At 38.0% G+C, this 17133-nt stretch overlaps 1 protein-coding gene across 1 annotated transcript; it reads left to right on the forward strand.

The window, feature by feature from the left end:
• The first annotated feature begins 3184 nt into the window (after positions 1–3184).
• stx17 (syntaxin 17) lies at positions 3185–16656 on the forward strand. The gene is made up of 8 exons (XM_015370472.1): positions 3185–3361; positions 3557–3616; positions 6768–6999; positions 7090–7155; positions 10037–10360; positions 11033–11083; positions 12572–12658; positions 15502–16656. The coding sequence occupies exons 3-8, from the start codon at positions 6877–6879 to the stop codon at positions 15742–15744; spliced, it is 894 nt and encodes a 297-aa protein (XP_015225958.1). The 5' UTR covers positions 3185–3361; positions 3557–3616; positions 6768–6876; the 3' UTR covers positions 15745–16656.
• The last annotated feature ends 477 nt before the right edge of the window (positions 16657–17133 follow it).

Here is a 17133-nt window from a genome sequence, read left to right on the forward strand (position 1 = left end):
AAGAAAATGGATGGATGGATGGATGGATGGATGGATGGATGGATGGATGGATGGATGGATGGATGGATGGATGGATGGATGGATGGATGGATGGGCAATGCACTAGGAAGGATTAGACTGAAATGGTGTGAAACAAAAAGCTTTTATGAATAAAAAGAAAAAAATTGACATTTGTGAAACAGAATGAAAAAAAGATTAAAACAAAAATTTCAAAATCCTAAAAAAAAACTTTATTTTTTTAGCCATGAATGCATATTATGGATAAGATTTCAAACAAATAAACTTGTAAAGTTACTGAAGTTCATGTTTTTTGTGAACTGGTGCCACGTTAATGAACTGAACAAATTCACCATTTGTTCTTCACATCATGTGCAAAATGCATTTTATATATTAAATTGTAAAGTTGTTTTATATGTTGTATAACAAAGCCCAAAAACCCTTGGTGCAGAAGAAGGGATAACCTTTGCGGCAGCCTAAAACTTCTTAGGTGGGTGGCGTCTGGCTCGAGTCTGGAGATGTCGCAACCACTGAATTTCCACCTTCTAGATCTTTGTGGTCACACATGTAAGATGTTGGACATATGATAGGGCAACAAAAGTCCTCTTTGTTTAGATATCTGAAGAAGATAAACATTAATATGGCAAACCCAGCTTACTTCAGTGATAATGGTGATGTCTAAATGTGACATTTCAGCTTTTGATATGGTGTCTGAGCCTACTTTGTGTATAAATAGTGTAGATCTTGAGGAAAGTTATATTAAGTGTGAGATTTTTATTTGTTGTGTTTTGAAGACAGGACTGGGGTTCCCCCTCCTCTACTATGAGTGGTGACTATCAGTCTGTGTGAGTGGGTCTATTGCATGTTTCCATTTCTCTTCTTCTTCAGCACCTTTTACCTTTGACATTTAGGCCTACCCCCACACACAAACACACTTCCCTCAGCGGATGCGCCATGCGAGGGGCCGCAGTGAAGCATGCCGTCCCCAGATGCAGGGGATTTCCCCTGGTGTTATACCCATCTGCTGCAGTTGTTATGTTTGTATGTGTGGCTGTCTGTGTGTGTGTGTACGAGTGTGTTTTGTCCACTTTCTGGGGGACTCCCAGACTTGCAGACTGAGGGGGAGGATCAAAAATGACAGTGAAAGTTTAAATAGCAAATCATCAAAAATTATTAACCTGCTGTCTGTGCATTACTCTGTACTGAGATAGAGGGGGCAGGAGACTGATTACTTTTGTTATTGAGGATTGTGTATTTATCAGGTTAAAAGCTCAGGATCATTTGCATTCACTTTTTTCCTTTGAAAAAAACAACACATCATCACCACTAATGTGGAAACAAGGTAAAAAAAAAGATAGTAATTGAATACTGAATGTATTTTAGGATCACACGTCAGTGTATGGGCGGCGCAGTGGATAGCACTGCTACCTTAGAGCAAGATGGTTCTGGGTTCGATTCCCATATTTAACAGACTTTGACAAAGCCTTGCAGCAAGAAGGTTGCAGGTCTGCATGAACCTTTCTGCATGAAATTTGCATGTTCTCCCTGAGCATGCGTGGGTTCTCTCTGGGTACTCTGGCTTCCAAAAAAACATGACTGTTAGGTTAATTGGCGTCTCTAAAGTCCCCTTAGGTGTGAATGGTTGTTTGTCCTGTTTGTCTCTGTGTTGCTCTGTAATGGACTGGCGACCTGTCCAGGGTGTACCCCGCCTCTTGCCCATAGACACCTGGAGATAGTCACCAGCACCCCACTGTGAACCCCCTTAGTATAAGTGTGTAAGAAAATGGATGGATGTCAGTGTACTGTGCTTTGCCAAAGCGTTCACACCTCTTTCCAATTTAATGATTTTGCAAACCATGTATAATGTAGGGGTTTTCTTTTCTAGAGGAGGAAAATATTGTGCATAAATGTGAATTTGGAGGAATATAATTGATGTTTGCAACAAAACAAAAAAATCCTTGGATGTAGAGTCCATTTCCACACGGAATCAGTTCTTCGTAGAACCATATTTATCTGTAATTACAGCTACTGCAAGTCTTTTGGGGGTAAATCTCTGTCATAATTTTAGACTGATGCTTTTTGCTCAGTCTCAGTTAGACTAGTTTGAGAACCTCTGTGAAATAAGTTATCAATTGTATTTATAAACAGACATTGAATACTAACATATGATTATATTTTTAACTGCTCTGCAAAACTCTGAACTCGAGTCCTTGGGGTTGGTGCCCGACAACATCAGTATGTGTCTCTGCTTCAGCAAATATGACTCAAGTAATTAGGTCATTAATGGAGCTCTGTCCTCCCTCAAAACTACTTCAACTAGCTTTGCTGTCCCTGCTGAGGTATTCCCACTGACATGATACTGCCACCACCTCTGCTTCATCAGAATGCAGAAGCAGTTTACCTCCACATGTTGGACGAAATATAAAAAATATTCTTTCTCTGCAAACATCTTCATTTATATGTTCTATCTGTCTTCTTCTTTACTTGTAGGAAACCAAACAAGACTTCAATTTACTTTTAGTCATCCATAGGTTTCCTCAGCCGCTGCTCATTTAAAAACTGATTTGTGGAGTGACCAACCAGTAATTGTTCTGTGGACAGATTCTTCCAGTTGTGACATTTCTGCAACTCCCTCAGAGTTACAATGGGTTTTCCCTAAATAATGCATTCCTTGTTCATTATGTCAGCTGAACATTGTTGTCTGGTTTGCAATTGTGGCATACTCTTTTCACTTTAAGATGGTGTTTAGATGGTGGCAAATACGAGAACAAATATTTTGTTTCAGCTGAAGTTTGGTTTCCAGTGTTCTGAGAAAAATCTCTCAGGCCTTCACAGGGAACAACTGCCTATCATGTTTATACCATACGTGCCCAGCAATAGATTATTTGTGTTCCAAGAACATGAGGCAATTGGTTGCTTTATTTTTATTTTTAGGGGTATTGAGTAAATAGAGCTGAATAGATATAAAGGGCAGATATTATGTTGTTTTTAAATACAGAATATCAATATATTAGTTTCTTTATTTGAATATTTGTGTAAAAAGTATAACTAGTTTTGAAGTTCAAAGTGCATGCAAATAAATATGATTTTTACAAAGTTATAAATAACGACAAAACAAAAAAAATAAAAAAGTGAGTAAAGAAGTAGGAACTTTTTTGCTGTGGATGACATTCATGGTCGGAAACTATTCATTGCCGTACCGGGAAGAGCGTTGTTTACAAATAACTTAATAATGTTGGGCGAACATTAGAAATAGTTGACTAAACTCTCGTATTGAATATAACAGTTGATTTTGTGAGCAGTTTGACGGTTTACGCCGAACATCACCGGTATAAATCCTCTGAATGAGCTTTTTTTCAGAAGGGTAAGACTCGCAGTTTCTCTTTTATCGTTGGTGTTTACAATCTGTCAGCAGCAGGCCAATATCTGAGTTCATTTAAACGTGTTTTCCTTTTTTAATGAAGCTAGATATGTTTCATTTCAGTATAGTCGTTCAGGCTACCGACCGAGCTGTCAGTAAAGTGAATGTCTGTTTAATTTGATTCCACTTTCTCTTTAGATTTCTTGAAAAGTGACCTGACCTGGTTCCAGTAGTTAAAACTGAAAGGAACAGTAAGAGGTAATGTATTGCGTTTTAATTATGTTGCCTCACTGCGGGGTTTTCTTATTTTTTGAGAGCTCGGTCTCTAATAAATCAATCTACCAGAAGATATTTAATTTTCATGTTGCTAAACAGTTTAAAATAAGACTAAGGGCAAGTTTCTACATTGTTATTTTGACAATATTGAGATTTTTTATGAAAATTTCAGCGCTGACAGCAACATCGTTTGCTAAATAAACAGAATAATTCAATACATTTTCTCATGTCTTTTAAGTTAATTGTGTTATATAAATATGAACAAATTCTGCCTCTTAAATCAACTTCCCAAATTTGTTTAATACAACTGATATTATTTACGATCCAGTATTGACTAAAATATAGTCTGATAATGGCAATACTAATATTTTGCAAATACACCTGCTGTGTTTATTAAATATCATTAACAGCTCTATAAAAAAAAAAAAAAAAAAAAAGTTAAAGAACAATCCACTGGACTTTGTTTTCCAAGTTTGAAGATGTTTCACTTCCCATCCAGGAATCTTTCTCAATTCAAAATGTCTGGATTAGTGTTGAGTTCCAGTCTTTCTAGAGTAGCCCATAAAAGCCTTGTTATGGCTTAGAAAATGTGCAAATTAAACCGGAAGAACAGGTCCACCCCTTAGTAATGGGGAGTCGTTGAGGTCCGTCAATAGGCCCTGGGCCCCGTAACTCAGAGGCCCCGCGCAAGAGAAGAGAAGAGAAGAGAGTAATTAAACTAAAAAAGCCTTGAAATACTTTCAATCTGCAGAAGGGTCAAAGCAGACCCAAAGGTCCATTTCCCTCTGATAATGACAATCAGTGTTTCTCGGAAAGTGGTTATACCTCTACCACTAATTCCCCCAAATCATACTGCTGTTTCCGTGAGCCTAGCTGGCTTTTTGCCAACCGAAATGACCGTATTACCATAATGCATGGGTTAATGGAATAAAAGGCTGGAAACAGATTTCTACAAAAGTTGAGAAGCAGGAATCTACCAAATACATCTTGGTGCATGCGTTGTCTACGCGCAGTGGAAAACCAGCAGCACAATAGATGCTGGAATGGAGAGGAAGGTGAGTAATGCAGCCTTGTTTTGGAGACAAGTCCTGGAGCTTGTAAGCCCTGCTGCTATGTGTCAGCTGCAAAATGATGTTATAATGTTAAGCTACAATAAAGGGCCTGGTCATTTGCGCTGCCCCCGGCCCGGCTCTGACTTATTCGGTTAGTGATCCAAAGTATAGAAATTTGAATTTAAAAATAGATTTTAGTGCCTAAGCAGCCCACTGCTTAGGCACAAGGGGGGTGGGTTAAATGCAGAGTGAATTTCGTATTGTCATTACACTGTGACGGTGTAATGACAATACAGATGTACTCTACTCTATGTAATTATCAATCTACACATCACAGTATTCATGCATTTAAAGTGCACAGTATGCATTTAAAATGGAGAAATTAGTGCAGCATGCAAGCGTGTGCACTTGATGAAATGTGTGTCATATGGTCAGTGTGTTTAGATCTGAGAGCCCTGATTGTCTTTAGAATAATGTTTTTCTACACATTGAGGAGCTGTAGCTTACAAATAAACCTAAACCCACTTGGTTAGATTAGATTAGAGACAAAAATAGCTGTAAACTTAATCCAATAATTTTTAATTTAGATATATGTTTTTTATGTGTGTATAAAACCTGTGGCAGCTCCAGAAAGATTCAGAAAGATTAAGCAAACAAAAAATGTTTTATCCTAGTCACCTTTTACACCTATAAGGATCAGTTCCATGTAGCCAGATTAATATTTAACATATTTCCATATTTATCCCTTAACTTGTTCCAAATAATACAAACTCTGCTTAATACAATACTGCTTGATGTAAAATCCAAATCATTTAAACTCTGCTTTGCTCCTATCTTTGGAAAATGTAATCTATCAAAGCTGGTTTATGAAATTGAACAAAATTGGATTTTGTCATTAATAATACTAATAAATAATATCGACACAAAGCCATTTTACCATTTGAATTACAGTATTTTATACCTTTACCGATTTGTGTTTTTGCTAAATAATCTGCTAATTTTCTTTGGTTGATCCTGTCCAAAAGGTAAATCTAATCTACTCCCGAAAAATTTATATTTTATTTTTTTTAACAATTGAATCTGTTTTCTCCACTGTTTTGTAAGTGTTAACATTCTTATCTCAGAGATAATTTAACTTTTGTATTGTGCTGTGTTTGTTAGGTCCCTTACTGTATGTGCACATTGCTTTTGTATCTTTGTGTGTCAAAGAGAGTCTTCAACACACAAACATGTTTAGTAACATGTTACACATCTTAGTACTGTCATATTGGATATTTGGAAATAGGTAACGTGTAAGATTTTCTATAGTTTTCCACTGGCAAAAATTGACATTTTACAACATTTTACCTTACATTACCAGGTTGTAATCTATAAAATCATAAATATTATGGTTTAAGGTGCACTTAGAACTGAAATGCATGTACCGGTACTTATTTTGCAGGTAATAATTTGGGATAAAATGGGTTGAGTAGATGACACATGGCAGCGGTTGTATATCTTCACAAATCGTCTTAAGAAATAAGATGTGTTCATATAATGTAATTCACATTATAAATCTATTTTCGATTTTCTGTTAACAAAATTCCTTCATGTGCTTCAAAAAGGAGTATTATCTTAATGTGTCAAATAGCATTAGGGAATCCTGTTTTTTTTGTGTTTTTTTTTTAAGTAAAAGAAAAAAGTAGCTCACCTTTTAAGAAGATATGCGCCTTTCTGTAAAACTAAGAGCAACAGCCAAAATACAATCAAACAATGACATTCCTTCCTTCCTTCCTTCCTTCCTTCCTTCCTTCCTTCCTTCCTTCCTTCCTTCCTTCCTTCCTTCCTTCCTTCCTTCCTTCCTTCCTTCCTTCCTTCCTTCCTTCCTTCCTTCCGTTTTTTCTAATCTTTTTATCTATTTATACCACTTATTTTATGTTCCTTTACTTTCCTTGTGTTTTTGTTTACCATCTTTAGTTTCTTTTTTTGTCTACCTCCTTGCTTTAGTTTGCCCTTTAATTTGTCAGGTTTCAGTTTTTAGAGATGATGGTGTGCTTATTGGGTCATAAGGTTTATTTTTTCGCATTGTGTATTTAATACAGATCAAGCTCTGCCGGTACATGCGGTTTGTTGACACGAGGAGATAAAGCGGAGTGGCTGCAACATAGAAGTTTCACAGAGGGGTCGGCTGTGGGTAACTCTGCAGGACACATGGCAGAGGAAGGCAACAAGTTAACGCTGAGGCGTCTGGAGGGACCCATCAACAAGTTCATTAAAGTAGCTCTGCCCACGGACTTGGACAGGCTGCAGAAACACCACGGCAACATACTGAAGGTCAGGGATTATTTTTGCCATCTCAAATGATCACAACCAGGATGTTGAATCAAAATGAATAAGTACATTTATGATCTTTTATCTTTACAGTATCAACAGTGCCAGCAATGGGAGCATCTTCATTACGAGCACATAAACGCCAGCAGAACTGTTCAGGTGGATTATAAAACATTTAAGCTAAGATGACCTTTTAAGATTAGGAATGTAGTTAATAGGCTTTATTTTTATTCTAACCTACTGCTATGTCCCTTAACCCATATTACTCTTCATCTAATTAATTTATATTGGTGAGAAATGGTCTTAAACTTTGTGGCCATCTAAATGTTGACCTCAACATTTCCTACACTTGTAACAAATGAGTTTCCCAATTTAAAGATCAAAGCATAGTTTAAGGGCAGCTATTGGTTGCCTTATCCTATTAAGCACAGGCAGCAGTGGAACGTGGCCCGCCTGAACGATTCCTAGTAAGTTTTTGTTAATGCATTGTACACTAATTTTCTTCTATATGAGCAAAACTTATATACTTTATATAGTGTGTGTATTTCTATTTTTATACCACAGGTGTTTATACTCTATAAGTTATAGCTTATCTATACTGTAGTAAACTAAGAAAAAGAAGGTTTTTCTTAAGAAAAATGACCTACCAACATTATCTTAAAAAACTTTTTTATCTTAAAAAGTCCATTGAAAAGTTTCTTATTTGAATACAGGATTGATATCTTATAACTTATAAAATGTAAAGCAAAACAGAAATTCCTGGTTGTGACAAACAAAAAATTGTTTTATTTTAACGGTGTTTATAACACACATCCTATCAATGTTCCAGCATTCCTAAAAAATTCCAACAGCTAATGTCTTAAATGTAAATATATTTCACACTCAGTCTGTAGATTATGTTTGATTTCCCTCTCTATAAAATGTAAGGAATTAAAGGAAGTCAAAATCTGGACAACAAGTAAAAGCCATGTCTAGAGAACCGTACCTCCTGCATGTACTTCTTTGCGTGCTTGTTCACATGGTTGGTGTGAAAAGCCTCCTGGGATGATGTTGCCTGGAAGCCTCCGTGTCTCTGAAGGTGAAATGACTCCAAACAGGCACACACCTATCCTCTCACCGTTACTCCACTAACCCCCCTGGGATTGCTCATGGAGTGCTTTCCCATGTCTTCATGGCGGTAATTCAGGGTCGTGTTTGGCGCTCCTGCTTTAGATATTGGTCTGTGTATGTGGGTGTTTTTGAGTTCATATGTCCCATACATAGGCGGGTAGATGGACTCCTCAGAGGAGATGTTTGAAATCAAATGTTTATTCATGCTCCACTCTCTTCTCTTAGCAGTCTTCACTGTGTTACATAGAATATCTCTCCTTTCATGTGCTAGGATGTGTGCTCACATTGCAAACGCGGTTAATTTGCAGGCTAACAGGTGTGAGACGTGTCTGCCTCTCTGTTAATTAGTGTGTCTTTTCCGTTTCATGCACGCGAAGACACGACTGTGGGCGTATGTTTATTCATATTGTATAAGTAAAGGAGTGTGTTACCGGCAGGAGGTTGGCCCACTGAGCCCGGGTCATGCTTTAGCCTGGAGGGTCGATGGCTGGGATATAATCCTTCTGTCACCCTCAGGGCACTTCCTGTGTTCCCCAGCCTCATATCTAAACCTTATTAAGCTCCCATCAACTTGCAAACAACCCGGCACAGACGCATGTAAGCAAGAACACACAGACAGGCCTGGCATTGAATGCACACTGTAAACCAATTACTAAACCAGCTAGAAAACTCCATGATGGTGTCCACTACTGTCAGCTTTTACTGTCTGCATTCTCCAGACAGTTTTAGAACCAGCATATCTCACCTTTGGGCTTCAAAAAATTAAGAAATCTAGAGTATAACTATGTGTTGATTGAATAAAGAACACACATAGTCAAACTTGAAAAAGAAAAACACAAAGTAATGCTTTTATATTATTTTTATTTTATTCTTGTATCTTATCTGTACTTACGATTTTATTTTCTCTTTTCTGTAAACGATTGCACTGCAATACAAGAATTTCCCGCTAGGGATTAATGAAATATTTCTGATTCTGATTATTTTAAAATCTTAGTTGTGTTTTTTTTTTTTTTTTTTATTTAAAGACAGCAGCTTCACTTTTTTTTTAGATCCATTGGTAATGTGGAATCTCACTTTGCAATAATCCATTTAATAAATTATGAAGGCTTTTATTTAATGAGTACCTTTAAGGTTTATTTTGAAAGGCCAATGTAACCCAATTCTGTGGTACCTGGTTTCAGTTCAAATGTTTAATTTCTTGTTTTAATAATCTACACAAGGAGATCAAGCCTTTCTTTTGAATTTTTTTATTTATTTATTTTTAGTTAAACATTTGATTTATCAGTAAAGTGGAGCTTACTTTTGCATTATTCAAACATTTAAGTTTCCTCTTTGATTTAAAGAAGAGCTTACATGCAGCCTTCATTTTAAAGCCCAAATTACTAAACCTACTAATGGTGCATTTGATCCCTTTAGGTGTTTTAAAGTTATTCAAGAAACAATAGAAGATAAATAAAAGTCAGCATTTTTTATTTCAAACATTATCCGATTGTTAGTTGTTTTTGTTTTTTTTAAGAGCTCTGATTTACTTTATTACTTCTGCTTTAAGCCCTTAAGAAATAAATCCTCTTTTGATTACTTTCACCAAAGAAAGTCTTACTTTGAAAGGTATATATGTTTGTCTGCTTTGAGAGAATGCAGCACTTCATGGTCACATTTAGAGTATTTAAAGTAAAGCAGAATCACACAAAATGCAATAATCTGAACAAATAAGTGCTGTTGATACTTTTAGCAGTACCAAATAAATCTAGGTTCCTTCTCCTACCTCTTTTCCTTAATGAACTCTTAAGGAAAAGAGTTATTTAAGAGTTCATAACTACTTTATTTTAGTATGTTTAACATTTTTATGTAATTATTTATTCATTACAAGTTTACCAAATATAATCAAATTTCCCTCTTAGTAACCTTGGAGTCATTTGTCCTTCTGCAGCAACTCAGAGCAAACATCAGAGAGATGGAGAAGCTCTGCAGCCGAGTCCGTCCAGAAGACAGCGAAGCTCTTGAAGCGCTCGTCAAGCCAATAAGGGACAGAGCGTCAGCCGCCGCACAGGACTTCCTGCTTCTGCACTCCAACCCACCTCCGCCTGTCCCTGCAGCACAGCCGGCTGCAAGACCCTCCATCACTCAGTCCAGCAGCTACCATGATGTTGAGGAGCCCATCGAGGACTCGCTGTCGAACAGGCAAATTCAGCTTCAGCTCCCCGAAATCCCACTGGATCAGAATGCGGCTGAATCCTGGGATAACCTGGAGGAGGTACAGTGGAGCGGCTCAAAGTGGGGTCGGCTTATAACCCCCAAAATCTGCTTAGAAAAATTGCAACGTGACTTTTAAAAGATCTGTTCAGTATAGAAAAAAAACAAAAACGTTTTGCAGTTTGTATGATCTTCTTACTCTGAAATGCAAACACCACCTAAATTGTTGGTGTTCATAAAGATATTTTCTGACACATGAAATGGATCTTTTCTGGAGCTTATTTTAATGTGGGTCCAAGGTGGTTTGGAATTAAACTGCCCAATTTATGTCATGTTTTTACCACTTTCTTCATCATCGTGAAAGTATAAAGCAAGGTTTGCGGTGCTTTAGATTTTCTTTTGGGGTCTTTAAGGTGATGTTGGGGTAATTTTTAGGAAGCCACTCCTGTTCTTTGCTCTCCCTTTTAGACTGATGGTCTTAAATATTTAGAAAAACTAATTATTAAAAAATTATATAGATATTAAGAGATATTTTACTTTGTAGCAGCTCTTTATTATGACTTAAAACTTGAACATAAAACAGGAAAGCTGTCTTGCAAAAAAGAAGAGGACTGTAGTGGGGTCTACAGTTTCCCTCATCGTGACGCCGTCTATGATAATCCGGCATGAATAAGGTCTCCGGTGTTGTAGTACATTTTTTCTTCAGATGATACTTTATATTCTCTCTCCTTAGGACCTAAAGGAGCTGAGCGGCTTAGTGACGGAGTTCTCTATGCTCGTCCATGTGAGTAGAAACGCTCTGCAGGCTGCTACACCCACATTTCTGCACTATATGCATTTCTCCATCTATATCTCACCTCCAGTGTTTGCAGGAGACTCTCAGTATGTTTGAGCAGCACAGGCTTGCGTTGCCTGGAAAGACTCCTCAGAGATCAGCTCAGGAGTGAAGGGCCCCAGAGGTCCTAGGCAGGGGCCCGAGGAGAGACCTAAGAGTTCTGCAGAAGGAAGGAGGGAGGATTGCTGGGAGGATAGCAGGTCGTCATATGGGGGAGAAGAGGGATGTAACAGAGCAGGTGGAGAACAGACGGTTCAGATTATCTCTTTCCTCTGGGATGGAAGGAGAGGAGCAGGGAGGCTGAGAGGCAGGAGAGATTAACAACGGTGAGAGTGTGGGTTAAGATGTAGCTGGTTTAAAAAGGAAAAAAAACGCAGGAGTCAAAAAGAGCATAGACATGTAGTGGCGTCTCTAGGGCGAGAGATGCCGTCTGGGGAGAAATATTCCAGCAGGCTGAGCCCCAGCGGAAACACTGAGTGACTGTGTGGTTGTTTCTTTGTTTGTGTCACCTTACAGGCTGAGTTTCTCTGCTCGCCTGCCTTCCTCAGAACTTTCCACCAATCTTTAGTCATTAGATTATCTATTTAGAAAATAGATTTTTTTTTTTAGGTTTTGATGTTGTTAAAGATGAAAGAAACAAACGGTTATCAGTGTTTCTCCTCCAACCGTCGATCGTCCAAGCTTTTTTTCCTCCAAAAATTTTTGACTAATGTTAAATATTTACCAAAACATCGTTGGTTTATTCTAAGATGAATTGGTTATGTAGTTGCCTCACTTTTAGATCTTTTTTATCAAAATTGATTGTATCAACAAAGATCTGACATCTGTTCTATTTGCATTTTGTAAGGAAATGAGGAAAAACCCTAATGGGTTCTTGACAAATATATCAGTTTATGGCAGAGATTCTATGCCTGGCTCTTAGTCTCAGCTTTTATGCTCAAAGACAAAATAAAAACAGCCTTTAGGACGATAAACATGACAGAACGGCTTCACAAAAGTCTGAGGCTCTGCAGGAATGTGCGTAATACTAGCAAAACCATCAGAAAAAAACAGGAAGTTTCCTTTAGTGCTGTAAGAGCAGGTGAAGGTGGCACAGGGTTGACTCTAAGGAGGAAGTGGAAACAAAGGTAAAGCTCTGCTCTACTTGTTGTTTGGCCCCTGTGTCCATTCAGTCCTCACATGGAGAGAGAGACAGCTGCCTTTCTGAATATTTCATGAGATCCACACAATAGCGCTCACAGTTGGACTAAATCCCAGTTCTTATATACCTACACCAGCCTCACGTGCTTTTGCGTATCATTCTGTAGAGCAGAATTTGTTTAGGTGAAAAAAGAAATCTTTGAACACAACAGGTGGTGACTTCAGCTGAGTGTGTGTGTGTTTGTGTGTGTGTGTTGGAATATGATTGTGTTTTAATGTGCACACCCTGCGCTTCAGTCCCAGCAGGAGAAGATTGACAGCATAGAGGACAACGTTGACGCAGCAGCAGTCAACGTGGAGGAGGGGACCAGGAACCTGGGGAAGGTGGGTGTTTATGTATCTGTGTTTATGTCCTGATGATCCCCTGTGGGTGGGTGTGTGTTGATGTGTGGGTCTGCGTGGTGTTTGGGAGATGGGGAGATCGATGGCACTTTGCCTCCCAGCCATTCCACAGCGTTTGTCCCCATCGATCCCTTCGAATATGGAGGAAAGCTGCAATTAAGGAAATAGGGAGAGGAGGGGAGGGGGGAGTGATAAAGACGTTGGATAACGGGGCTAACAAGGCAGGACCTACATGTTGGTGCATGTGTGCAAGATTTAAATGATTGTTTCATCATTTCCTCAGCAGTTACTCCATCCTGTAATGTAAACTAGAAGACAGTCACTGCCCTCCGTATGAATCTCATACGTCTAAAGGTTTTTAGCCTAGCGTGATTTTTCTCTACATTAATTAAACAACTCTTCCTTTAAACCTAAGTAACACACTGGTTTAAAAGTTTGCCTCTCGAGTTAAACTTTTTTTTTTTTTTTAAGGCAGCTCATCATCAGTATTTGTTTTGATGTTTATCTTTTGTTATAAACTTCAACATTTTAAATATAGGAAGTTATTTGTGTTGTATTGGTTTATATATATAAATCTTGTGTAGCTGGGTGATACTCACTGATACTTTGCTTTCATTCTAACTTTTATTACCGCTAACTCCTCCGTTATTAGCACGTAAAAGCTCTGAACCATTTTTTGCATTTACTTAATCATATTTCATTACTTTAACACAATTGTTTCATGTTAGCAGGGAAGGACATAAAACAATTGTGTTAAAGTAATGATATATGATTAAGTAAATGCCAAAAGTGGTTGCATTATTTTTTTCAGCTGTAACATTATACCACACACAGCTTTTCAGCAGTGATTGTTTTTCCTGTCCCACCAACATGTGAATCTACTTTAATCTTAAAGTTGATTTGGGGCAAGTTTTGGAGAGTAGCTGATCACAAACCAAACATATTTGCTCTATCTGATTGGATGTGTTCTTTTATCTCTCCCATTTTGAGGGATGCCCAAAGAGATTATGAATCTATTTGACATCATATTTTTACCTTCAGGAAAGCGGAATAGTAGGAGGAAATTTACTGCGAGTGCTGCGTGGCTCAGTGATGGAGCGGCTGCACCAGATACAGCAGCTACTCTATAGTCCGAGACCCAGCTATCTCTGTTTCAGTTCCTGCCTGGGCCTCCCCCAATGCACGCCTCCCCTCTTCCTCTTTGCCCTGCATCCCGTCAGACTACTAATGAATAAAACCACTTCTGCAACAATATCTTTTTTTAAAATGCTATAGTTGCATTTATGTCATGGAAATGGTTAAAATGCACTTGTGCTTTTTTTTGTGAATTAATTCTTAAAGGTATAGTGGAGGATGTTCTTTTTATCTGGTTGAATCACCAAAATAAGTGGTCCTCCTAATTGTCAATCATTGCGGTGATATGTTGATGTAAGGCCATCCTATGTGCTCGTCCCCACTTTCACTTAGCGGTGGTGAGTCTGATATAGTGGAAAAATTATAAATCTTCTTTTGGAAAGTAAGCTTGTATGAGCGATGCAAACAGTAACTTTTAAACAAGGCGTGCACGAGGAGAAATGGGCTCCTGCATGCTCTCGCACGCGTTTAATAGGCGTTCCCTCTTAGGAGCGGATACAGGGTTGTTCATGTGCATTTTTTTTAAGTGCAGAGGGCACTTTTGTTTTTCTTTTTTTTTTTTTTAGACTCACAAAAATCCTCCACTATACCTTTGACTTTATTAAAACATTTTAAAGTTCTAACTCTTGATCAACTGGGATGCAAATTTTTGTGGATACTTTCATTAGATCCAGGTAGTTGCATTTTGTAGCCTAGGGTTTGTTTTACTTTAGGGATATAATGCATTTAAAATAAAGTGCTACAGGCAAAAATATCTACCTTTTCAATTTAATAAAACATTATTTTAGTAGCCTTTCAGTTCTGTTTAAACACCATTCTCTCACCGCTGTCTTCTTTAATAGAAGTAATCACATTAATATGAAAATTAACCCAAAACCCTGTATTTGGTGGGACAAGCTTTTCATGAAACTTAAGGGTCAATATAATAAGATAAAACAATGATTTTACATTGATGTTTTTCAAAGAAATTTTGCAGGAGGTGAAGACAAACAAGCAAACGGTTTCCCTGTCATGTGAGGCGGCTGGGTGGGTGTAGAAAGCTGCACAGTAGAGGTTGCTGAGAGATTAAACAGATGAGAGAGGTGTCAGATGTTTCAACGTGTTTGAAAGCTTGTAATCTATAATCGGGTCAAACACTATTTTACACACACAGACTTATATATACAACCCGCTCATTTCCTCCCTCCTCCATGACTTCTATAGCCAGAGTCCTTTTAACTCAGCTCAGATGAAATTAAAATTCCCTCTACTGCCACAGGGGTGTGGACCAGCAATGCTGGCTTTTGAACTAGATTAATTTAATGGTGAAGTGTTAATCAAGTGAGTGTGTGTGTGTGAGGATGGTCAGAGAATCAATCATTAATTGCCATCAGCAAAAAGCACCTTCTACTCTGATGATAACCGCTGTAATAACACATGGCCCACATCTCTCTGATTTCTCCTAAATGAAGATAGTTAAAAAAAGGCTTTGATGCAGCTGTGGAAGCGAATGTTTCTATTTACACATGCAGGCTTGTTGGTGTTTTTTTTCCTTTAAGCTTCAAGCTTCTGTGTATTGATGAGTGATCATGAAAGGGTAGATGCATGCACACTCTGTCACAGGGTGCCTTTAAGCCACAATGTCTTGATGTCTCTAAAGGTGTGCGAGGTAAATTAAAACCGAAGCGTATCTCTTCTTCTTGTCTCTCGAGGCGGTTGGCTACAAGCTGGCTATGCTGCCAGTCGCCGCGGCTCTGCTGGGCGGTGCATTAGGAGGTCCTCTCGGCCTGCTGGTTGGATTCAAAGCTGCCGGGGTGGCTGCTCTGGGAGGGAGCGCCCTCGGCTTTGCAGGCGGTAACCTGGTCCGCAAACACCGCCAAGCTCAAGTGGACCAAGGGATGGAACGACTGACGCTGAAAGAAGGGGAACAACCTGAGAGAAATAAAGACAAATGACCCACAAGATTCTTCTATGTGGACTGAAAAGACTCGGCGTTAGACAATGTGTGCACTTTGACCTGATGTTATTAGGAGTTGAAGTTCTGGAGCTTCATGTTCTCTCATCATCAGAAGGAATAACTCGCTGTAGATATTTTTATTTATATTTGTCCCAGAGTGGACTACAAAAAAAAAAAAAAAACACAACTTCAATTAATTTTTAAAAACATTAACTGAAGCACAAAAATTTACTTTTTTTAAATCCATGCTCACATACAAACTCAAACTTATACATACACCTCCACATAAATCTTTCCCAAAAGTTATTCTTCAACCTCAGAGTTTTTGGCTGGATATTAAACAGGTCTGCTATTTATAGACGGTAAAGCTGGTTGAAGGTTGTTGGTTTCCTGGCACAAAGCTCACAGGTTTCCTATAAGTTTGGTTTTTGATCCAGTCCATTTTTTATTTGTTCTTTGTTTGGGATGATTATACAATGAGGTTTGTCTTAAGATTTAATCATTTAGCTGCTGAATTGAGTTAAAGTAATAATTAATAAAAAAACAAACATCACCTTCATGATTCTACCACTTCCATGTAATAAAGTGAGTGTTTCTGTTCGTCTGAGGAAGACAGGTTACCGGTAATACCGCTTTTAAATTTGGTCAAACTGACTGACATCAGTCTTTTAAAGCATCATCCTAACTAAACTTAATGTAAAATGTATGAACTATGATCAATAAAACAATGCCTGTGGCAGGAAGCCAGAAACTGTAAATTAGTGCTACAATTACAGCAAAGAAAAGCAACTAAATATTTTGTCCAAATCACCCCAGGAAGAAAGCCTTAGGTCGAAGTGCCTTTTTCAAAAATGTTGTAGCTGCTGTATGTATATTTTTAAAACTTTACGTATCAAGGCAAAGTCTAACTTGAAACCACATTTGTCTTGGGCGTTGGCCAATCGTTTCAATATTAGCTCAAAATGTCCAGGCAATAAAAATATCCAGGTGTGAATGGTTTCCTATTTAAGCTGTGTTTACAGACAGTAACACAGCAGACTACAGCTTATAATTGTTGGATTGAATGTATCTTTTCTTTTATCAATAGAGATGTAGCCTTGTATGAGAGATTCATCTTAGCTCGAAATATTTTGTTCCAGTTGGTCAAATATCCACATTTTTTGTTTCTTTTTTCACATGAAGGTTTTACTAATGTCTTTTTCTAAGTATTTTTGTATCTGGGAAAATGTGAACAGCTGACAGTTCATGTGGGTAAAACAGCTTTAAATTAAAGAAGCAATTCTTATATGTATGCAGTGATGTACCACTAATGGTGCCAAAGTCCAGACCACTTCAGACTGAAATGTTTGAGGTTGGCATACTACTTCTGTCCAATAAAAAAAATTAT

Source organism: Cyprinodon variegatus, unplaced genomic scaffold (genome assembly GCF_000732505.1).
Source record: "Cyprinodon variegatus isolate N-32 unplaced genomic scaffold, C_variegatus-1.0 Scaffold2, whole genome shotgun sequence".
Taxonomy (NCBI): Eukaryota; Metazoa; Chordata; class Actinopteri; order Cyprinodontiformes; family Cyprinodontidae; genus Cyprinodon; species Cyprinodon variegatus.